Consider the following 25,525-nt stretch of genomic DNA (forward strand, 5'->3'; position numbering starts at 1 on the left):
ATGTTACAATTTTTAAATTTTTTTTTTTATCTGAGGCTATGACCCGATAAAAAATTCCTTTTTATGTCGAAGTCTTTTTTAAAACATATATGGAATTAGGAGTCGATTAAGAATAATGTTTTTTTTTAATATTTTTTGTTATTTAATGTAATTAAACCCACATAATGCAAGAAATTTATCTTTTTATTTTGTCACATTGTAATAAGATATTGATTTCAAGATCTTATTCTTCTTGAAATCATTGCATTTTTTTTCTTGAATTAACAAACATAGATTATATTATTTAATGGCCATGAGAAGGGAATGTTTGACGCCTAATTGTCCTAACTTTTAAGCACCATGAAAAATGAAAGAAATCATATAAATCCATCAAGAAACTACAAAATTCAAGAACACATGAATCTAAAAAGAACCCATTAAAGATTTCTTTGTTATATCATGTGGGTGCATAATAATTTTAATTAATTTCAAAAAAAGTTTAATTTTTTGGAGTGATACTATACAATAATCCCCATAATCTCCATCTCTTAATACTTTTTAATAATATAGCAAATGCTTGATTTAAGCAACAAAAGATTAAAGGGGAACAACATCAACCATCATTTCTCTCTCTCCTCAATAATTTTACCTTTATTTGTTGGTTGCTTTATTTTAGTTTAAAGTTTACTCAAAATTGTCAGGGCAAATGAGAAAAAAATAATATTTTTTTTAATTCCCTTTTTTGCCCCTGTCCCATAGCCAGGCATGCTTCTTCTCTTTATACTACAAAAAAACAACACAAAAGAACTCAGCCTGCTTTTTCTTGGGTCTATCAGATGATTGTGTAAATTTTATAAACACACCAATGCAACTTCATTCAACAATATAAAGATCGATTTCGAAATTCGAATCATTCCAAGAATTGAAGTCATAAGTTTCCATTGAAATGAGAGTGAAACGAAAGATCGCTGATTTCTTGTTCTTGATATGTTTCTTGACGTTTTCGAGTTGTTCTAATGGCTTGCTTTCTCCTAAAGGTGTCAACTTTGAAGGTAAATTTGTTTCTTTTTTCATGAATTCGACTTCTTCGAAGGTTAAAATCGAGATTTTACATCTGGGTTTTTGAATTTTCAGTGCAAGCGTTAATGGGTATAAAAGCTTCGTTAATGGATCCTCATGGTGTTCTTGAGAATTGGGATGCTGATTCTGTTGATCCATGTAGTTGGACTATGGTTACTTGTTCTTCGGAATCTTTAGTCATTGGATTGTAAGTGTTTAAGTGTTTCTTCACACACTTATAGTGTTTTAGTGTAATAGTGTGTGTGTTTATGAGATTAAATATTTAAATATTTAAAAACTTTTTTTCGTACGATCATTTTCAGGGGAACACCTTCGCAGAATCTATCGGGTAAACTTTCATCAGCCATAGGCAATCTAACCAATCTTCAAATTGTGTAAGTGTCAAAATCAAATCATTTCAAAATCTATGAAATAGTCAAAATAAGTCAAATGGGTATCATTTAATTCAACTTAATGATTGATTTTGATGCAGATTGTTACAAAATAATAACATCACAGGGCCAATCCCTAAAGAAATTGGTGAATTAAAGAAGCTTCAAACAATCGATCTTTCTGATAACCAATTCACTAATGAAATCCCTTCTTCTTTAGGCCACTTGACAAATCTCCAATACATGTAACGTTTTTTAAATTATAGCAAATTAAAATTCTTTTTATGATAATGTTGTTATAATTATCTTAATTTCGTTTTTTTTTTTTAACTTATTCAGGAGGCTTAATAACAACAGTCTTTCAGGACCAATTCCACAATTAGTTGCTAACATGACACGACTTGCCTTTGTGTAAGATTCCTTTACTCTTGATTAAGATCATAATGTGGGACCCACAATAGGGTAATTGGTTTAAAAAGTAACAAGTTATTCAGGAAAGCAGTGATTTAATAAGAAAAAATCTAAAAAGTACAATGTTGTAATAGAACTCAAGAAGTAATGTAAGTGAAGTACAATATTGTAATTATAAAGTAGTATGTTATAATAAGAAAAAAATTACATTTTTGGTCCATGGGTATGGTTGATTATTTAATTTTGATTCAAAAAGTTTTATCTTGCAATATTAGTCCATATTTAAGGTTCATGTAACTACATGTTTTTTGTTTTTGTTCAAACTTAAAAAAAAAAAATATATTTTGTCCCTAAGTATAATAGCATCTTGTAATTTTGATACCAAAAATATTATTATTTTAATTACTAAAAACATTTTAAAAGAAAACTAAAAAGAGGACAACGTATGCAAGAAAAAACATTAAAGGAGAAGAATTGAAAAAATCGGCTATATATATGGACCTCTTTTACTTGAAATACTAAATACAATGTTGTAATAAAAAAATAAAACTGAAAAATATATTGTATTTTTTGTATATACCGTTTATAAAAAACCCTTAAAAATTCTTATATATGTTGTATTCTTGTGCATGGGTAATCATTTTTTTAACAATATTATTTTAACATTACCTATTCATGTTTTGTTTTAGTGACTTGTCCTTCAACAACTTAAGTGGCCCTGTTCCCAGGTTTCCTTCCAAGACCTTCAAGTAAGCTAACTATTAACCCCCCCCCCCCCCCCCCCCCCCCCCCCCCCAAACAAAATTGGATATCTAATGGTTGTGTATGCAATATCTATTTCAGCATTGTTGGGAACCCTTTAATATGCCAAACAGGGTCCGAGGAAGAATGTTATGGAATGACACTCTTGCCCATGTCCATGACTTTAAACACTACTAATCAAGGTACAATATTGTGCACATTTTATTGATTTAACAAATAAAATAGTGTTCCTAAGTATCTATAGTGTAAGATTTTCATTTCTTCTATTCTTTTTGAAGCTAATGGCACTTTGCCAAAATCAAAAGGTCACAAAATCGCTCTTGCCATTAGTACAAGCCTCGGATGCATCTCTTTGCTCATCTTTGGACTCGCGCTCATTTGGTGGAGGCGACGACATAATCAAGAACCCTTCTTTGATGTCAAAGGTTTGTTTATCATTATACTCTCACTAGTTAACTGTCAACTGTCAATTGTCACCTGTTAACTGTCACTTGTCACCTATCAAAATATTAAAATGTTACCCGTTAAGTTGTAAACTGCTATCTATCATCTGTCAGCTATCACAAATCAAACTGACAAATATCAATTGTCAACTGTTAACTTTCAACTTTCACCTGTCACCTGTCAAAATGTTAAAATTTTACCGGTTATGAATTATAGATTGTCATCGGTCAAACTATTAAAAATTTATCCGTTAACTGTGAATTATCATATGTTATTTTGTCATTTGTCACCTGTCATGTATCAATTGTGTGGCAATTCAAACTGTCAACTACTAACTACTAACTTCCATCACCACTTAACTAACTTTTGTCATCTGTTGCCGGTCAAAATGTTAAAATGTTATCTGTTAACTGTGAATTTATTTGTCATATGTCATCTATCACCTGACTCGAATCACATTGTCAAATGTCAAACTGTCAACTGTGAACTACTATTAACTGCTAACTTCTAACGTTCTTGACAATGCAGATAGGCATCATGAGGAAGTTTCCCTCGGAAATCTAAGGAAGTTCACATTTAGGGAACTTCAAAGCGCAACACACAACTTCAGCAACAAGAACATATTAGGGAAAGGAGGCTTCGGGCACGTTTACAAGGGTCAACTCCAAGACGGGAGTTATGTGGCGGTGAAGCGCCTCAAAGATGGCGGTGCCGCCGGCGGAGAACGCCAGTTCCAAACGGAAGTTGAGATGATCAGCCTGGCAGTTCACCGGAATCTCCTCAGATTATATGGTTTCTGTATGACCCCAACTGAAAAACTCTTAGTCTACCCTTACATGTCAAATGGAAGCGTTGCCTCTCGTCTTAAAGGTACATACATTGATACATAATCCACCATTTTTTCTCCATTATCAAACCTGCAACTCATCGTATAAGTTTCTAGAAGTTAAAATCTCGATTTCATTGCATGATTTTATCAGCGAAACCAGTTTTGGATTGGGGAATAAGGAAGAAGATCGCATTAGGAGCTGCGAGAGGATTGTTGTATCTTCATGAACAGTGTGATCCGAAGATTATTCATCGCGATGTGAAAGCTGCGAATATATTGCTCGATGACTTTTGTGAAGCGGTTGTTGGTGATTTCGGGTTAGCGAAGCTTTTGGATCATCAAGATTCTCATGTAACGACGGCGGTGCGTGGAACCGTCGGCCATATTGCGCCGGAGTATCTCTCCACCGGCCAGTCGTCGGAGAAGACGGATGTTTTTGGGTTTGGGATCCTTCTTCTAGAACTGTTAACTGGACAACGAGCTTTGGAATTCGGGAAAGCAGCTAACCAAAAAGGAGCAATGCTTGACTGGGTAATTAGCTTACGTTGTTCTTCATCTCCGGCGAGTTAATTACCATCGCCGGAAAATCAAGATTCCGACTTTCTTTTCTTAACGGGAATTAATAGTTTAATACTATGATTTTGTTTTTTCAGGTGAAAAAGATTCATGTAGAGAAGAAGCTGGATTTGTTAGTTGATAAAGATTTAAAGAACAATTACGATAGGATTGAGTTAGAGGAAATCGTGAAAGTGGCGTTGTTGTGTACCCAATATCTTCCCGGCCACCGGCCTAAGATGTCGGAAGTTGTACGGATGTTGGAAGGGGATGGACTTGCGGAGAGATGGGAAGCTTCGCAGGGTGTTGAGTCGAGTTCAAAGTTTCGGACGCCGGAGTTGTCGTCGTCGGAGCGGTATTCTGACCTCACCGATGACTCTTCTTTGCTTGGACAAGCGATAGAACTCTCGGGGCCTAGATGAATCTTTAATTTGAAATAGGAATTATGGGAAAAAAAAAAAGCAGGGTTTGTAAAGGTTTAAATTTTCAAGTGTAGTAAATTTTGTATTTGAGTTATAAAAAAAGTAGTGTATTTTAATATACTATCAAGCATATAGGTTCATTTTTTATTTTTAATTTCTTAGGAAAAAAAGTTAATTTTTTGTTTTGTTTTGTTTTTGTTTTTTTTTTCCAAGTCACACCAAAATTTCCTTGTGTCATATTATTATTATTATTATTATTATTATTATTATTATTAATGTTTGAGAGTTCCAAGTCTTTATTTTATATTTTAGTTAATTATATAAATCGTTCAAGTGATTTACCAAAAATTAAATAGTGTATTCCTAACTTGGAAGTTTAACCTTTTGTGTCCATGTGTTTGTATTTGTTGTGGATTACATATTAAATTAGAGTTGTTGATAGGTCATAAGTAGATTTTTTATGTTTCAGGTAGGTCGAGTATTTTCTAATAAAAAATAATCGATAAACAAACTAAAATGAAATTTGGGTATTCAGGTATTGCCCTATGGAAGTTGTTAAAACTTATAAGAAAGAAAAACATGTTACTTGAACTGTAGTGACTAACACTGTAACTATCTTTTCAATAGACAATAAGAAGTAAGGACGTACGAAGCACAAGGAACACCAATTTTGTGAATGAGAATAATGCATTAGCCAAAATATATGAAAACAGTACGGAGGCTGTTGTTGTGTTCCTTAACATGAGTAAATTAGATTGTAGTACTTCTTAACAAGAGAAAATACCCTTTTGATGCCCCTTTTGATGCCAAATGTACATACTTTTACTTATCTGAATGCAATAAAACAAATTTTACATCACTTTAAATGTTGTAGTTTAACATATTGTGTAGTTACTTACTATTGTCACAATATGAAAATCATAGTAGAAACTTAAATCTAAATTTGAATGTGTGTGACTACTGATCAATAAATCATAGTAGAAACACAAATGCCTAATTTATTATGTATTGTTGCTATACGAGCTCTCAAAATCCGAGGCTTGGTGTAAGAAAATTGGCTCCGTTAGTGGGGCAAACTTTATTTTAGTTGGCATTACAAACAACAAATCAGAAAATCTTTTAATTGTCGCGAAGACTGAAAAAATATTGGAAAATTTAGAGAAATGAGAGTTCTATAATTTCACTAATATGTTTACTAATCCATATTATACAACATCAACAACAATATCCACATATATTCCATAAAATAGAAGACAATCTAACCAAAGAATCAAATAGCAAACCCTCTAAAATTTGAAATCATTAACAAGAAACCAATAAGCAATCCACTTACTTTGAAACTAATAGATAAGCAGTAAAATGGTGACGAGTGGACGACAGGTGGTGAGTGGTGACGATGTCTTCTTGACTTTATGGTGGTAATGAGTAATGACGATGGCCTCTAAAGAAAACAATTTGCTATCATCAGGTAGAGAAAAGAGAAAAAGAGTAAGAGATGCATGCTATCGAATATTACTTAATGAATTTTTTTGTTAAATCAGGTATTCGGATATAGTTGAAAGTACAGAAGCTTAGTAACATACATTATACATGAACTTATATAAAATTGGGTTAACTGAATACCCAAAATTATATGTCTAAAAACCTATAAACATAAACCCGACCTAATCTACCCGAATTCAAAACGGGTCAATTAGTTATTTCGGGTATCAGTTATTTTCGATATGCCTAGTCCTCATGTCTTATGTCTTCGCCTTCTCGATTACCTGATCATTTTGACTAATGTAGAACTAGAGTTTTGAACAAAACCTAAGGTTAAGTAGAAAAGTGGGTAAAAGAGTGTAGGAGGTAATATACGACGACAAATCGTATATTGAATTGAATCAATGAAATAAACTGATCAATCTATTATATGTCTAATTAACTCGAGCCAAACACTAGTAACTCGTAAGTTTGTCCGCTTGATCACCGAATAAATAAACTAGTTTGTTAAAGGATTAATTTAGTGAATACAAATTTGGTCATCTTAGGAATCGGTAACTAAAGAAACTAAAATCCATTGCACTTCCATAAATTCACCATAATAACTAGTAAACCCGAAGCTAAACGAAAGTCTCTTACTCACATTGGTTAATTAATCGTTGTTCTCTTGCCTTAGTTTAGTTTTAGCTCAATTAATTGATAATTAATTAGTTTGATAATTTACGTATCTAGTCTTGCAAAACTAGGAAAACAAAACCTTTTATAATTTTATTAGTAAGTAGTAAATAGCGGAATAAAGTTAGCCAAAACACCATTCCTTGAGTTTGACATTTGTTCTTATCATAGCTATACTTTCACACGATTAGGTACACTGCCTAGTGTGTTTAATAGTCTACTGCAAGAAACATTAGTTTTATCAATTTGAAAGTTGAACATATACATATATATATATATATATATATATATATATATATATATATATATACACACACACACACACACACATTAAATACACATCGGTCCACAACTTGACTGAAACCCTAAAATTCAAAGAAAGTCAACACCCAACGCGTACACTGGTTTTACATCCCTCTATGCTCGGCGTACAGCTAAACATACATGTATTGGGGACTCAAGGCGCTACGTTGTGTGTAGGTGGGAGTACACTCGGCATACTCCCCATACTTCCATTCTTCGAAACGTATGGTCTTAACTCGTTAAGACAATTGCTATAATTTCATGTCTGGGCTAACTAGAGCCTATTACTCCACAAAGTTGATGGCTTTAAGCCTTAGGGTGGCTGAACAAGTCTTAAGTTCACAAACTCTAACCTCTTAAACATAATGGTCCACATATCTCAAGCATGGAGAGGTTTTGACGACCAAGATCACATTTTTATGAATCTAAACATCCAAATACACCTAAAAGAACAAGATTTATGCTCTAAAGTTCATCAAACTCATAAAGCTTCAAACTTGGGACATAAAACCCTAGAAATGGACCCAAAACATGAACTAATCAAAACAATGAACAAGATTCGATCTTGATACCTTTGGATGATGCACAAACAATAGAAGAACTCAGATCTAAGAGCTTGAACACCAGATATCCTTCCTTCAAGGCTCCTCCTTCACAAAAGAACTCCACAAAGAACACTCAATAAGCCACAAGAACTCACACAAACTATGAAAATGAGATTTAGGGTTTGGGGGAAATTGGAGGTTGGAAATGGTGGTTGGAAATGAGGTCGTCGTGTTCCTTAAATAGGGGTACACAAGGCATTAGGGTTCTCAATTTGAGCCTAGTACGCCCAACGTACCCTTTGGTACCCCAACGAACTAGTTGGCCTCTGCGTCAATTCAAGCACATGAGTACGCTGAGCCTACACATGTGTACACCCCACATACTCAACTGCCACCATTTCTCAAATAAGGACTTTCCTTGACAAATGAAATGAAATTTAAGGTCATCGATGTATACCTATTTTTCGATGTTACAATTCTCCCCCACTAGGATCCGACTTCACTCTTGAAGTCATCCTTTGTAAAAAACTCTAGGTACTGCTCGGGCATCTCGGACTCCAGCTCCCAAGTCCACTATGAACCTCTACGGTGCTGCCACTGAACTTTAACCAAGTGCACCTCCTTGTTCCTCAAGGTCTTTACTCTTATCCAATATCACTATCAGCCTCTCAATATAATTCAGGCGATCATCAACCTGAATGTCCTCTAAAGGAACCATTGTCGTCTCATCGGCTAAACACTTCCTCAACTGGGGTACATGGAAGGTGTCATGAATCTAGCTCAACTCCTCAGGAGGCTCTAACCGATAAGCTACCTTGCCCACTCGAGCAATCACTCTGAAAGCACCAATGAATCTAGGGCCCATCTTGCCTTGCTTCCTGAATCAGATGACCCCTTTCCATGGGGATACCAAAGTCACTGACCTGGAACTCTTGCTCGAAACGCCTTCGATATACATAACTCTTCTAACGAATTTGCACCACCAGCAACCTCTATCTCACCTGCTAGATATGCTCTGGCGTCTTGAGCACTATCTTCGTGCTCCCCATAACTCTCTATCCGGACTCCCCCCAACATATAGGAGTCGGACATCTCCTCCCATATAGAAGCTCAAAGGGAGGCATCCCAATGCTGGAATGATGGTTGTTGTTGTATGAAAACTCATCCAATGGAAGATCGGAATCCCAACTCCCACCAAAGTCCATAACACAAGTGTGTAGCATATCCTCGAGCGTCTGAATCGTCCACTCACTCTGCTCTTCTGTCTGCGGATGGTATGCGGTGGTAAAATGTAGTCGGGTACCCAATCCTTATGAAATTTCTTCCTGAATCTAGAAGTAAAATGCACATCACGGCCAGAAACTATCGATATGGGTACTCCGTGTCGAGCCACCACCCCTCAAACATAGACCTCAACTAATTTCTTTGCAAAAGTGTTCTCAATGATAGCCAAAAAGTGATAACTCTTGGGATTGATGGAGCCTGAACCTCAGGTAACCACCATATTCTCTGAAACATAAACATGGAAATAATCAGGGACCGAATAAAACGTACACACACGTACACATCCCTACATGCTCCTTAGTATCCTAGGATTCCTCCTTGAGTCGCGTACAAATTCGGTGCTTCAGTAGTACGAGCCCAAAACTACCTTCCACACCAAACCGTATTTGTCCCAACTCATCCTCTTGAGACCCTAATTCACAAGCACTATTTGTTAACCGGTCCACTATCACCCAGATTGTGTCCACACCCATCGCAATCATCTGTAATTTGGTAATAAAATCCATAGAAATATGTTCCCACTTCCGAAGAGGAACCTCCAGAGGCTGCAACTTACAATGAGGGCGTTGGTGCTCTGCCTTGACCTTGAGACATGTCAAACATCTCTCAACAACCCATGCCACGTCTTTATTCATATAGGGCTACCAATAATTGTGTTTCAAATCCAGATACATCTTCGTGGCCCCATGATGGATGGAAAACCTGAACTTATGGGCCTCCTCCATCAAAATTTGTCGGGCCGCACCCGTATACGACACCTACATCCACCCATGGAAGTTCATAAGCCCCTTAAAATCCAAAAGTTGTTTGATCACCCTCTCCCTCTTGCGGTTTTCTAGTCTCATGGCCACCGCCCGGGCCTCTCGGATGACATCTAGGATAGGAGTCATCACTGTCATCCTCATACATACATCTCGAATCGGGGAATTCGCTGCTCTGCGGCTCAGGGCATCAGCTACCACATTAGCCTTGCCTGGATGATACAAAATCTCACAATCGTAGTCCTTCACCACATCCAACCACCTCTTTTGCCTCATATTCAGGTTGGGCTAATCAATAAGGTACCTCATGTTCTTATGGTTCGCGTATATGGTACACCGGGCACCAAAGAGATAATGACACCAAATCTTGAGGGAAAACACTACTACTCCCAACTCCAAATCATGAGTGGGATATCTTGTCTCATGAGGATTCAGCTGCCTCGATGCATATGCTATCACGTGCCCTTTCTGCATCAATACAACACCCAGTCTCGATATAGATGCATGAGAGTAGACCACAAAGTCATCCACCTCCTCTGGGAGGGCTAGCACTGGAGCCTCACACAACCTCTGGCAAAGAGTCTTGAATAATGCCTACTGTGTAGCCCCCCAAGTAAAAACGACACCCTTTCTGGTTAATTTGGTGAGAGGAACAGCAAGCTTGAAGGTATCTCTGATAAATATTCGATAATAACCTACCAAGCCAATGAAACTTCTGATCTCAGATAGGGATCTTGACATCTCCTACCGCATAATTGCCTCAATCTTGGTCGATTCGACCAAAATATTGTCTTGGTTAATGAAGTGCCTTAAGAACTGGACCTATGGTAACTAGGAATCGCACTTGGAGAATTTGGCATAAAGCCTCTCCATCCTCAACACCCCAAGAATATCCAAAAGATGTTCCTCAAGTTATTCCCTAGACTTTGAATAAACCAAAATATCATCAATGAAAATGATTACTGACCGATCCAACATGGGCCTACATACCCGATTCATGAGGTGCATGAACGTTTTCCCGTGCGTTGGTGAGCCTGAAAGGCATCACCACGAACTTATAATGCCTATAACGAGTCTGAAAGGCCGTCTTCTAAATATCCTCCTCACGGACTCTCATCTGATGGTATCCGGATCTTAGATCGATCTTGGAAAACCAAGACACCCCCTACAACTGGTCGGATAGATTGTCGATCCTCGGCAATGGATGACGGTTCTCAACCGTCAACTTGTTCAACTCCCAGTAATCAATGCACATCCGGTGTGAACCATCCTTCTTCTTGACAAAAAGAATTGATGCTCCCATCGGCGAGCTACTCAGCCATATGAATCCCTTTCCCAACAGCTCCTAAAGATGCGAGGATAACTCATGCATCTCGGGCAGCGCAAGACAACATGGTGCCTTGGCAATAGGCACTGCCCCTGGAACCAGATGGATTCGGAACTCCACTTGGTTCTCACTAGGTGTGCCTGATAATTCCTCGAGGAAAACATCCGGAAAGTCACATACCACTTGGGCATCAGAGACAGACATCGACCCCTCTTTGACGACCCAGTATCAACCATATAAGCTAAGAAGCCCATACATCCATGCTGCAGACTCTATCTTGCCCTGGCGATAGAGCAGAAAGCTGATCCCGATCTACTACCCTCACCATAAATAGTAAGCAGTCCCCCACTAGGGTCTCGAATCGTCACCATCTGACGCTCGCAATCAATCAAATCCCCAAATCAGCTCAACCAATCCATGGCCACTATAATGCATACATCCCCCATCGCTATCGACACCAAATCGATCGGAAACTCGACACCAAAAATATCCAAAATACAATCCCAGAATACATCAGTAGCAAAAACCGCATGCTCGTCAGCTATAGAAACCCTCAATTGTCGATTCAAAGCCGCACACCTGATGCTAAAACAACGACTAAATGATAAAGACACCAAGGATATGCTCGCACCCGAGTCAAGTAACACTAAAGCAGGAACATGATTCACAAGAAAGGTACCTAACATGAAACAAAACATAAGCATTCATAATTCAATTTAGATATTTAAATAAAAGATACATACGAGAAACAACATCAGGTGCTGCACGGACCTCCTCTGCAGTCAGCTGAAAAGCTCTCCCATGAGCTCTCGGGGTCTCGGCCTTCCCTGGTCGACCATCAGTGATACGCAAGGTAGTAGGAGCAGGGGCTTGAACTGAACCCTGAATGAGCTGAGGACACTCAACCTTACGGTGGCCAGTCTGGTTACAATGAAAGCAAACCGAAAATCCGTTGGGGAAATCCTTTTCCATATGCCCCTCCTTTCCACATTTGAAACAAATACTCGACCAGAAAGGTACCTCATGACTCTTACCACACTTTCCACAAGTGCGACCCTTTTGGCCTGCAACCCTAGAATCAGCGGGCTTAGGCCGCTTAGCCACAGGCTGCGACTGTCCTGGCCTCCTGTCTCTCTCTTGAGACTCTCTCTCTCTCTCTCTCTCCTCTCTCGTGCAGGTCTCTAGCTCTATCTCCCTCCGGCATTGGTCGGCAATTTAGCCAATTTCTGATACGATGAGTTCTCCACGAACTCCCAAATATCCCTCCACAGAATGCTCTAGTACCGGCTCACACGTGCCTGCTCCTTAGACATGTACTCAGGGAAAAATAACGCCCTTTCATGAAAGATCCTCGTAATCTCTGTCATCGTCTATGTCTTTTGTTTGAGTGATAGAAACTCTTGGACTAACCTCTCCGTCTCCACCTGAGGGACGTACTCATCTCGAAACAGTTGCGTTAACCCATTTCCCAAGTCACTGCAACATGCTCTATAGGAGAGAAACCTGTCGTCACAAACTTCTACCAGTCATTTTCTCCCAAGCGAAGCTGGTTCGGTGCAAATCAAACCTTCATGTTGTCAGGGTATGAACAAGTATAAAAGCATCCCTCAATATCATAGATTCATCTCATCTTCTGATCAAGTGAGTGTGTAGTTATTTTCATTCCAACGCAATATTATGAAGTATTTTATATAAAATACGTGTTGTGTGTATATATTTTGTTGTTATATGTGTGAACGTATATTCACTCTCTTCTATCTTATAGATCTGATTTAATTTCTATGAAATATGTGTTATATGTGTGTGCCTCATCTGTTATGTGGAATATGTATTGATTAAAGCATATTATACAGGTTTTTAAGCAATGTATAAAAATGTATATTTTTATCTACTAATATGTTGGGTAGAACATGGGTAGATAATTGGTGTGTAATAAACAGATGAGAGGCCACGGTGTTATTGGTGTTATTCTAGTCATTCAGCAGAGTATGGATGACGACCACAGACTATTCTAGACTGTCCTGTGTAATACTAGCAGGCTCATTACCTGTAGGTGTTGTGAACGACGTGTTCACCGGTGTACTCTATCCCCCACATGGTTGCCTTTAGGACATTTATTGTTGAGGAAGCCCCTCTGCAGTAATGTCCGTCTCGATGAAAATCTTGAATTAGGTTCCTTATAATAGATGTTATTTTTAGGGACGTAAAGCGAGGATAACGGGAATGGGTACTCGGGTTTATTGTTGATTGTTGAATTAAATATAATTATTTATTGTGGGTTGAAAACCCTACATGCTCACCAGACTCCCAAGCCTGACCCACTCAGTTTATTTGTATTACAGGAAGTGGCGCAAGAGCTTAAGATAGAAGAATCATCAAGTTGTTTTGTTTACAAGTCTGTATATGTATATATTCGTTGAATGACTTATAATGCTATTGTTTATGGTTTACGATCTGTCTCGGAACATGACATCCCGACTTTTGATTATGAAATGAAATCATATTTCTTTATGAAATGTTTTGATAAATATCTATTTTATCATGTTTTGTTTTTGGGAACAAATTCCGCATCTCTTTTAAAATTAAAAGGATTTACTCTGAAAATGTTTGAAAAGCATAAATGAAACCGATCTTTTCTGGCCAAGATTTTGGGGATGTCACAGAAATTGTTGGATCTATATGCCCAATAATCATTATTGAGTGACTTTGCCAATAACATATGATCATACCTTAATCAATTTGGTACTTATTGAATATTTATTATATATTTGATATTAATAAATAAAGCCAACTCTTGTATTTAATTAGATAAAAATTATTGTTCTATGAAAACAATATTGTAAGAAGTAGAAAAATACTCTTTGTATGGTAAGGTATCATATAATAAGTCATGGACAAAGTTTTGGATATTTTGGTTAACCATAAGTAAATCAAGGACTTACTCTACCATGGTTAAAGGACAAAGTAAACATTTTTTTTAATCAAAAGGACATATGGCCGAAAAGTGTGTAAGAAGCATGGAGGTTGTTTGTCAACCTCCATGATAATGTCCCCCATGCCTCCCTTTATAACACATACTTTTGAATATAATATTCAAAAGGTCATGCTTGGATGAGGTTATAAATAGAGGGTCTCTTACATGAAGAATACACAAGTTTTTCTCTAAAACTTCTTTTATTTTCCTTTTCTCTCAAAATCGTGAGTTAGTGAAGAGCTTGCAACTCTTTCCTCTTCTGAAGACATTACAAGCTTTTGGTGTTCACTTTGGGTCTTTCTCTTAGTGCTTAATTGTTTAAGCACTTAAGGCTACAAGAATAAAGTTGTACAAGAAGAAATCTTGCAATTTTGGTACCTTACTCTTGTTGGTGGACTACTTATAGAGAAGATCAAACTCCTTGTTTTTGCCATCTACTTTAACACCCTAAATCTAAGAGTGTCCAAAGGCTAGAAGGTTGTAATTTCTAAACATCCTATGGTTGTTATAATATCATTCTAACATCTCTAAAAGGATCCTTGATGGTTTTTGTTGTTGCTTCATTCGAATTTTGTAAGAAAATTTTAAAGGTTTTGTTGCCAGTTTTTTGTGAAAACCCATTTATTTTATGCAACAAAACCCTTTATGCACAACAATTAGGGTTGGAACCCTCGTGTTTTTATAGATTTATTTGCCTCCACGGTTTTACAATATCTTGCACGGTGTGGCAATAGGTATCCTTGTTGCACACGAACTCGTAGGCCAACATGGAGAGGTTTTGGAGATTTTTTATTCGTCATGTCGTGAGGTAAGAGGGCTCACTTCATGAGAACTAAAAATTCCCATTTGGCAGAAGAACGAAAGTCGTCCGAAATTTTATCTAGCTTTTGGAATTTTTTGATTTTTGTCAATCGGAGTTACGAGTCATAAGATATGATCAAAATAATGATGATGAATCAAGCTGCCAACAATGTCCTTTTTGCGTATTTTTTGTGTTTTTCAACCCCGTTCTCTTTTTTTATTTTTTTGCATCCAAACTCTCATTGTAACTATAAGTAAACATTTTCAAGCATATTAAGTCTCATATATCTAAAAATATAATATTTTAATCAAATATATTAAGATAAGGGTTAATATTATAAAGGCCTAAAGTTTTAACGCGTAATTGGAAAAAATTCTAATAATTTTTTTATTATTGTTGTGGCCACAACTTTCTCGCAGAATTATCACTCTAGCCCACTTAATGAGTTTCATGGTTAAGTTAGTTAATTTTTTTGCAAAATTAGTCATAAAAAGTTCAAATTTAGTCCCTGAGGTTTGAAAAAAAATTATACCACATGGTTTTTTAACTTTAGTTTTTGTTTTTTGTATACTTTATTTATTTTCGTTTTTTTAATAAATATATGTACACTTTTTATTTTCTTTTTATATATACTTTATTTATTTTTATTTTTTAACTTTATTTTTCAATATTTTTTTTAACCTTTTTACCTTTTGTTTTCTATTTTTTAATGTATATATAGAGTATATTAAAGTTTTTTTAAAAGGTTTTTTCATATTATATATATATATATATATATATATATATATATATATATATATATTTTATCTTTTTACCTTTTTTATTTTTTTTATTATTTGTTTTTTTTTTTAATATTTTTATCTTTTTATAGACATTTTTCAAAAAATCTAAAATGTATTAATATATTAGAGTATATTACAATTTTGATAATTTATAGTTTTTGTAATTGTTTTTTATTTTTATTCAAGTAAATAAAGTAGTTATGTTTATGTTTGTAATTTCGGTCCGACTTTTTTTTTTTTTCCTTTAGTGCTATTATACTTATGTCACGAAAAAATAAAATTTAAAAAAAAATAGTTTGTTTACTAAGAATTACTCTTTCAATGTGTTATATAACTTGCAAATTAAATCATATTTCTATATGTGATATCAATAGATTAAATTCAAGATAATATTTTTCAATTTGACAATAGACTAAAAAAAGAATACTAATTAATCTTTATAAAAAAAACCTGTTATAGTAACTTATATTGAATTCAAGTTCATTTACTTGAATCAAAGTAAGCAAAAACCTTAGAAAAACCATAAATAATTAAAATAGGAAAAAAAAATAGAAAATAAAAATTGTAATATGAAAAAACCTTAGAAAAAATATTAGAAAAACCATAAATAACAAAAAATAGAAAAAAAATAAAAAGGTGAAAAAAATAAAATATATTACGAAAAGAAATATAAAAAACCTAAAAAAAACTCTAATATACTCTATATATACACTAAAAAATAGAAAACAAAAGATAAAAAGGTTAAAAAAAATTGTTGAAAAATAAAGTTAAAAAATGAAAATAAATAAAGTATATATATGAAGAAAATAAAAAATGTACATATATTTATAAAAAAACCGAAAATAAATAAAGTTTATAAAAAACGAAAAATAAAGTTAGAAAACCGTATGATGTAATTTTTTTCAAACCTCAGGGACTAAATTTGAATTTTTTAGGATTAATTTTGCAAAAAAGTTAACCAACTTAACCATGAAACTCGTTAAGTGGGCTAGAGTGATAATTTTACGAGAAAGTTGTGGCCACAACAATAATAAAAAAAATATCAGAACTTTTTTCAATTACGCGTTAAAAATTTAAAGTTTTTATAGTATTAACCTTTAAGATAATGACCTAAAATATATATTTTTAAATAAGGCCATATCATAAAGGCAAAAAGTTGATGATAAAATATAAGGTTTAAATGAAAGATTTTAGTATGGTATTTATAGGTAAAATATAAAATTATTTGAAAAAAAAAAAAATAAAAACCTACCGCTCATATTTTTTACTAGTTCCTTCTATTCTTCATGTTGCGAATTGTGGTTGAGGCCACATCTGCCCGCTATGTGGTACATATACCATACAATCTAACCTATAAAGTTCACACAACCTTCCGATTGAAATAGTTTCAAAGTTCACATAATCTATCGTCTATCGATTCAATGATTTCATTGTTCACATGGTCTACAAAATATTATAATGCAGCCTCAATTCAAAAAGTTCAAAATTTACGCAATCTATGATTTAAAGATTCAAAGTTTACATAACCATTTTTCTTGGAATGGAAAATCTAATATATTTTTAAACTACTCATAGTTTTACTTATACTCATAGTTTTACTTATGTACGAGAGTTGGACCATCCGCCGCCTCAACTCAAGGAGGAATGATAATGTCGTTAGGCTAGAATTAATTACGAGAGTTTCAAAGCTAAACTACTTTAAAAAATTGACCAAATTTAACAATATCACATTAATTATTCACAAATTTCATGGTTTCAACAAAATTGCACAAACAAGTTTGTTCAAAAATAAATCGAGTACATACCAATAACCTAATTATCAAATAGTAAATTACAATCATATACTACAAAATCACATAAAAATTCAATATTTAACAAAATAATCTCTCAATCACCCCATACAAATTTTGAAAAATTTAGAGGACTCGGAGATGGGCTTAATTCTCACTGACCACATCAATATAGTTTACTCTACTTTAGCCTAATTATTAACGAGTACATATATCATCATGACAACTCGTTGGTGGTCTCCCCCCCCCCAATTCCTTTAAAGCCGGGAGGAGTGGCCGGTGATGCTATTGGTCGAAGGAAGACATGGAGCTGACAGCTGAGCACACAGGCTACTAGAAAACGAGGTATGAACGACCTATAATTCCTTCACAATCCGTCGCTAAATGCTACACGTCGAAGAAACCTTTGTGTTAATTGTCAGCGATGAACTTAGCGAGGAATTTAGCGACCAATTAGCGACCCATTAGCAATGACACAGATTACCTAGGGAATCTCCGTCGTTAATTCGTCGATGATACCTAATTTTTCTAGTAGTTTGGACTCAACATAAGCCGCCCCCTTATCTTGGCAAGACAAAGAAGAAGAAAAGTGTTTGTCTGAAGTGGAGCTCGGTGGTCTGGGCACCACTACTCCCCTGAGCTTGAAAGAAGATTCACACCTCCCCATAATCACCGATATATTCGGTGGTGGCAAAAAGTTCGATTCCCACGTCGACGCTTCAGTATTTTCCATTGCCTCTTGTGATTCCAAAACAACCATATCAACCACTTCCACATCCCACAACACCCACTCCTGCGTTATCATCAACTGAGGGATGTCATGGGTGACGGAATTTCTCCATGGTGGGGTGCCGCCGTTACCCCGCAAGAAGTTCCCACCTTTAGCTCGCAGCTTCACCAACTCACCTTCCTTAATCGGCTCCCACTCAATGGATGTGTCCAGTTTGTTCGCCTGGATGTCTTGCACCACTTTATTCCCGGTCAACCCAGTCAGAAACGGTTCGTCGGAGGGAGTGAGATACTTGCCGGAGTAGCAGTTTTTCAGGCGGATGACATGCTTTTTCCCTTCCACTCTCTCCACTGTCCACTCTTCATTCCTTGGGAAGCTGTTTCTGCTTTGAAGGACAGTCTTTTCATCGTCTCCGGCGACCAAGAACTTGTTAAGGTGGCTCCGCAGTCTGACGACTTTTGCGTTCTTGAAAAACTCCATTTTTTTGTAAATTATTGAATGGAAAAGTGTTAAATTGATTCCGTTCTTATTGATTCTTGTTATTCTAAGTGATCGTCGACGACTTTTGATCCATGATGATTTATGTAGGAATATTAAAAATTTGCAAGTTGTACTTGTAACGTGAAAGTTGGTGCTGGTTTTTCAATCTAATCTGCTTGCTTGCCTAGTCAATGTAGTTTAATGATTTTGTCTAAGTGTTAATGCGTAAATACTTGATTATTAAAACTTAAGGTGCAACTTGATTTAACGAGTGGAATGAGATAAATTAAAAGATTATGATCCACTGGATTTTGATTTTTGGAGTAAAATAACTAAAGCTTATCATAAATGTATCACATGCATAATATGTCGAACCAAACTTGTCAAAAAAGAAAAAATAGTTGACATTGTTGTTGGAGTATATGAAAATAGGGTGGTTATTGTAAGTTTTATCACAAAACTGAATTGTATGGATTGTCAAATTAAGAGTTTTTCTTTGTAAAAGGGGCTTTTTTAAGATTTTTTTTATAAAAATGGGTTTTATTTACTTGTAAAAAAAGGTTATCGCCCCACTTCAGCCACTTCTAATAACATAAATGGCCGTTTCAAAGAATAAATATAAGAGAATTTAACTGCAAATCAAAGAACAAATGATTAGTATCCTAAATTTAATAATGAAATCATTTATACATACATTATGTTTAAGATAGAAAAAGAACTAATAAAAAAAGATGAGAGAAGTATGGAGATTGAGGATGCAAATGCAAGGAGAGAAGAATTTGAAAGATTGATGAGAAAAACTTAATTGGCTGACTCCAATTTATAGCATCAAAATGTGAAAAACTGAAAAAAAAATAAAAAAAATTGACATGACAAGAATAGAGTATGAGATGTACAATGACATTTTTAGATTATTCAATTCCTTTGAAATTGATTTTAGTGACGTATTATCATTGATTGAATAATTCCTATATAAAATTTGAATATTTATGTATCTTATGTCTACTTCTAATATATATATATATATATATATATATATATATATATATATGTTCAGGTTCATTTGAGACCATTCTAATTTTGTGAGACCGTGAGATCAAATCTAAAAATAATATTAAAATGCAAAACAAATGGAAAAATTCAAAAATTCTTTTTTTAAATATTATTTTCGGAACTTGAATTAACTAAAAAAAATATAAACAATATAAAAAAATATAAAAAAATATAAAAAATTCCGTTTTTTTTTTTTGAAAAATACGTGAAATATTCTAAATACAATATTAAACTGACATATTCTAAAAAACAATTTTAAAATACAAAATAAATGGAAAAATCTAAAAATTCTTTTTTTAAATATTATTTTCGGAACATGAATTAACTAAAAAAAATATAAAAAAAATAAAAAAAAAATTCTATTTTTTTGGAAAAATACGTGAAATATTCTAAATAGAATATTACACTGTACATATTCTAAAAATAATTTTAAAATGCAAAATAAATGGAAAAATCAAAAAAAAAATTTTAAATATTATTTTCGGAACATTAATTAACTAAAAAAAATCAAAAAAATGCGTCTCACAGTCTTACAAAATATAGGTGGTCTTAAATGAACCTAACCCTATATATATATATATATATATATATATATATATATATATATATATATATATATATATATATATATATATATATATATATATATATATATATATATATATATCAAGGTTGTAAAGAACGTTCGGCGATCGACTGTCGATAAGCGATTAATCAAACTCGACAGTGATTAGTCGGAAATTAATCGCGGACCCTAAATTATTAATAAAACTATTTAAAAAATTAATATTTCTGAAAAAGTTAAGTATTTGAAAATTTTAAATTTTGAAATTTTGAAAATTTAAAAATTTTAGTATCATATTTTAAACTTTGAAAGCTTAAAAATTTAAAAATTTAAAATTTGGTTGTATTATTTGATAATTATTTTTCTTTTGAATTTTTTTAAATATTTCATCTCTATGACCATCGAGGACCGCCAAGGTTGCCAATGACCAGCAAACCTAATTTTGACAAATTTTGACCAATTTCCTCTAAGCACCGTAATCGTAATCGGATCGAGGCCGCCAAGCGATTAATCGTCCGCCAATGCTGATTTTTGCAACACTGATATATATATATATATATATATATATATATATATATATATATATATATTAATTTGAGATCATGTTAATTTTGTAAAACCGTGAGACTAAATCTATAAAAATAATTTTAAAATCTAAAATAAAAGGAAAAATCCAAAATTGATTTTTTTAATTATTATTTTCGGAACTTTAATTACCTAAAAAAAATTATCATTTTTTTTTTGAAAAATACTTGAAATATTTTAATAGAATATTACACTATATATATATTCTAATATGATTTTTAAAATTTAGAATATTATATACTAGATTTCTCAGATATATAAACTATTCTATTTATTTTACTAGGATATGTAAAAAAAGGAATTTATTTTATATTTTTTTTTGAAAAATATAAATTCCGAAAATAATATTTGAAAAAAAAAATCGAAAATTTTCAATTATTTTGCATTTTAAAAATGTTTTTTGTTTTATCTACCAAATGAATGGCTAAAATTACATCTCACGGTTTCACAAAATTAGACCGTCTCACATTAATCTAACCCTATATATATATATATATATATATATATATATATATATATATATATATATATATATATATATATATATATATATATAATTTTAGTAATATTTATTATTGGTATCCACACAAAGGTGTTAAAGAAAATTTGAAGTTGTATAAAATATAAATTATTAAGATCTATATATACTTATATATAATAACATATTTATAATAAAAAATATCATATAAAAAATTGATAAGCTAAAAAATGGAAATAAAAAATGTTAAAGATAAATATATAATGTAAAATGGTAATTGATATAAAACTGACCATTTATATAATTACAATTCCACACGTGTATGGATGAAGTGACTCCACAACCCCTTTGAAACAACTTCATTTTTACAAACAATACTTTTTAACCAAAAAAAAAAACTCTCAAATGAATGATAAAAATGAAGTCAATTTATGCAAACAAGATGTGCTTGGTGACCTTGTGGGAAAAGTCCACTGTGGATATGCAAGTAGCTAGTGTTTTATGGTTTTGAAAGCTTTCGGATGCTAATTTCTGGGTTGTTACTATCTGTGTTGCTAGCTATTTTTTACTTCATAGAGAAATGTCATAATTAAAAAAAAAAATTACCACACAATGACTGAAACGATAGTAAGACCTTTTCATTTGTGTTCAAAAAGCTAAAATTTCTTTGGGATTTATGATTTCATGGTAAGTTTTAAGTGCTATAGTCTCATTGATGTAGCTTTGGAGCTTTTTGTTTGTAGCAATGTATCGATTTTCCAGAGTTCACTGAGTTTACTAATTGGTTCTTTTTCTTGTATATTTCTCTACTCTTCATTAGTAGATGAATGATTGATGCCTTAGTAACTTCTTAGATTAAAGTTAGATATATCAAGTTTATTTGTGTGTCTAAATTCTTAAGAGAGGAGAGAGAAGATCTTACTTGATATATTTAATATTACCTTTATTAGAAAGGAGTTGTACTTGTATGAGTTTAAGTCTGTAGCATATGCACTTGAAAGCAGACTTACAGAGCTCTTTATGCCAATAAAGAAACTGAGAAAGCAAACAGAATTAGGTTAACTGATCATACGTACTGATAAAATTACGAAAAAATAAACTAGTAAAATATCATGGTATACATTTATTGTCATAAACAAAGAATATACATGATATATACATACACATTCATGTCAACATTCACATGTTCTTCTTTTTAGAGGCAATTTTTCTCAGCCATCTTGTTCATGCTTATCTTGTCCACCTCTCTCACTCGAACAGTGATGGCTACTTTCTTGTGATTAATTAACCTCAAAAGTACTGAACTTTATATATCAATGTCATATCATCTTCAATGATTCATTATATTCGAATCTTTTTCTTGATTAGCATATATCTTTTACTTCTTTTCATGTTGGGTGGGTTCTCAAATGAAGAAAGAAACTAATTGGAGTTAGCTAGCATGCTGATCAGTTCTATACATTTTCCTAGTTTTTTTTTTTATATATTTGATATCATATACTATGTTAAAAAAATAAATATTTATTCCGCTACTTTTTCTTAGAACTCATAGAATACATAGGAATTGACCTAAACATCATCAATAAAGAACAAAAAAAAAAAAACATGTTTAGAAAAACTCAGAAGAACTTGAGATAGAAGGGTTTAAAGATTCATTTCTAAGGTAAAGCATGTTACTATTAATATCATCTAGGTCTATCAAACTAGGGTAAGTGCCATTAAGCTGCAACTTGTTGACCATTTCACGAAGTTCGGAAGCTTCCTCTTTAAGCTGAGCATTCTCTTGTAAAACCTGATCATGAGTCCCTGAGAATTTATTCAATTTGTCAACAAGTTGATGATTTTCATCACGAAGCCAAATCACCTGCGACCAAAGTTCATCTAAATGCTTCTGTTTTCGCATGCGGGACCTACGTGCTGACTCTCGATTAGATATCATTCGCCTTTGCTTCCTTTCATTGATGAGGTTTATCTGTTGTTGATCATCTGCTTCATCAGAAAAATAAGGGCTAATTTCTTGATATTGAGGGTGTATGTGATGATTGTAGAAGGGGTAATTTGAGGGTGTGTTGATGTTGAATTGAAGAATTGGTGAGTTTTGGAGGTTCATGGGTAAGATTGTTGTGTCTGGATTAGGGTTTGGAATGTAAAGGTAGTGGGAATTCTCATCGGGTTGCATGTTTGTTTATAATATTTTATACGACAAATTTTGGTAAGTTGGAAGTTTTTACAAGGTGAAGTAGAAGATGAGGTAAGGACTTTTTATAGTATTTGAAAAGGTTGTGTGGGTCCCACCATTACCATGTCATAGTAGTCGCATATGGCACCTTGATTGTCGATAGTAGGGTAGTTCTTGATGATGTACTGTTAAAATAGGGTATACGTATAACGCATTACGCCACTTCTTGGTGCCCCCACTAATCGTCTCATGGTCAACATGTGGTAGGTAAATTACAATGTCGTGTAAAGTTAAAAAAATATACGATCCTTGAATCCGAGGCTTATATACCACTAAAAGTGACCCCACCTTTTTATATCTATTAAAACTTCAACATTTCATAAGGGCATGCACCACAAAAAAACTTAAAAATTTAAGCTTTTTTTATAAACAAAATTCAATGTCATTAATATTTTGTTGGCAAAATGACTTACACGTCCAACGAAGTTGTCAAACAGTTCAAAAAACATCAATGATGTTTTATCTGTTCAAGACAACATAATCAACTTAACATTTTGTATAAAAAAATTTAATAAAGTTTTCAAACCATTAAGAAAACTCAAATAATGTGTTGTTTGTTCAAAAAGTTAAATTTATTAGGTTTTTTTTTAACAGGCCAAACATGATTGATGTTTTTTAAACGGTTTAGAAAATTTGTTGGTTTTATAAGTTATTTTCTTGATATTGTAATAAGCCACATCATTAGTTTTTCTTCTATGATTTCAATAGAATTGAACAAAAATATAACTTAGTTTGACTTTTTAGATAAAATGTTAATTTCGTTGGGTTTTATTGAACAGATAAAACATGATTGATGTTTTTATACTGATTGGAAAATTTGTTGGACTAATTAGTCAATTTTTCATATTTTCTCTCAAAAAGTGTTGTATGTCCTAATTTATGTACAATGTGACATTATTTAAAATATTTTATGAATCCACCATTGTATTGTACTAGCTTCATGTAAGTCATACACTTTTGATTTTTTTCAAGGTATGTGTCCCTTTATGGTGATGAAATGGCCAACAATTACATGATTTCGCCAGACATTTTCTTTTGGCCAATGTTGAGGGTACTATTTTTATTGTGGATAGGATGTGAATGCTTAAAAAAAGAAAGGAAATTTAAGACCATTTTGCTAGCAAAATATTCTATAATAAAATATATACATATTTTTACTGCATATATTTAGGAATCACTATCTCTTATGATGCGGTTATAGGCTGTAATCAATGACAAATTCATTGGACATAGTAAAAAAGTAATACTAACAGAAGGTACTTGTAAATAATCATTAATGAATAACTATAGTCATGCATATGAAAATCAACTTCAATGGACTAAAATGCCCTTCCTGTTAAACCATATACTTGATTAGATTAAGTAGTGAAAAATATCATAAGACAGAATAAGACTACTCTTTCTTGTCTTGTCCTTCAATTGTTCATGCCATGTTCCATTTTTTCCTCTAATTGCTCTACTCAAATGATTCAGTTAAATTTCCATTTTACCATTGACAATATCAGTTGCTTTAACTTAAAACATATTAGAGGGAATATGTGGATTGTAAAAGGTCTGAAATAAATGATTTGAGATAACTTTAACTCCTTGTATTACCATTTTACCCTTGATGCCATTGATAACTTTCAGTCTTCCACAAGTGTTCAAGACAAAGGGTATCATTGAAAAGTAAGATTGAAATGATAAGAACAGTTCCCTTAAGTTACGGACCACGTCCCACAAGAAGGGTACCTGATTTAACCCCAACCCCATAAATTTTATCACAATTCAATTTACACCCCACCATAAGTGGTAGTGCTAGAAGTATAAAAAGATAG

The 25,525-nt window shown here is 33.4% G+C and overlaps 1 protein-coding gene and 1 pseudogene across 1 annotated transcript; one reads left to right on the plus strand and one right to left on the minus strand.

The window, feature by feature from the left end:
* Window positions 1-719: 719 nt before the first annotated feature.
* LOC145037108 (protein CLAVATA3 INSENSITIVE RECEPTOR KINASE 5-like) lies at window positions 720-4,971 on the plus strand. The gene is made up of 11 exons (XM_078985679.1): window positions 720-1,031; window positions 1,114-1,246; window positions 1,362-1,433; window positions 1,532-1,675; window positions 1,770-1,841; window positions 2,531-2,590; window positions 2,685-2,785; window positions 2,882-3,028; window positions 3,576-3,917; window positions 4,028-4,407; window positions 4,530-4,971. Exons 1-11 carry the CDS (start codon window positions 926-928, stop codon window positions 4,851-4,853), a joined length of 1,881 nt encoding a protein of 626 aa, XP_078841805.1. The 5' UTR covers window positions 720-925; the 3' UTR covers window positions 4,854-4,971.
* Window positions 4,972-22,974: 18,003 nt separating this feature from the next.
* LOC145033886 (basic leucine zipper 43 pseudogene) lies at window positions 22,975-23,691 on the minus strand (annotated as a pseudogene).
* Between the last annotated feature and the right edge of the window lie 1,834 nt (window positions 23,692-25,525).

This window comes from Lactuca saligna, chromosome 3 (genome assembly GCF_052625555.1).
Source record: "Lactuca saligna cultivar CGN05327 chromosome 3, ASM5262555v1, whole genome shotgun sequence".
Taxonomy (NCBI): domain Eukaryota; kingdom Viridiplantae; phylum Streptophyta; class Magnoliopsida; order Asterales; family Asteraceae; genus Lactuca; species Lactuca saligna.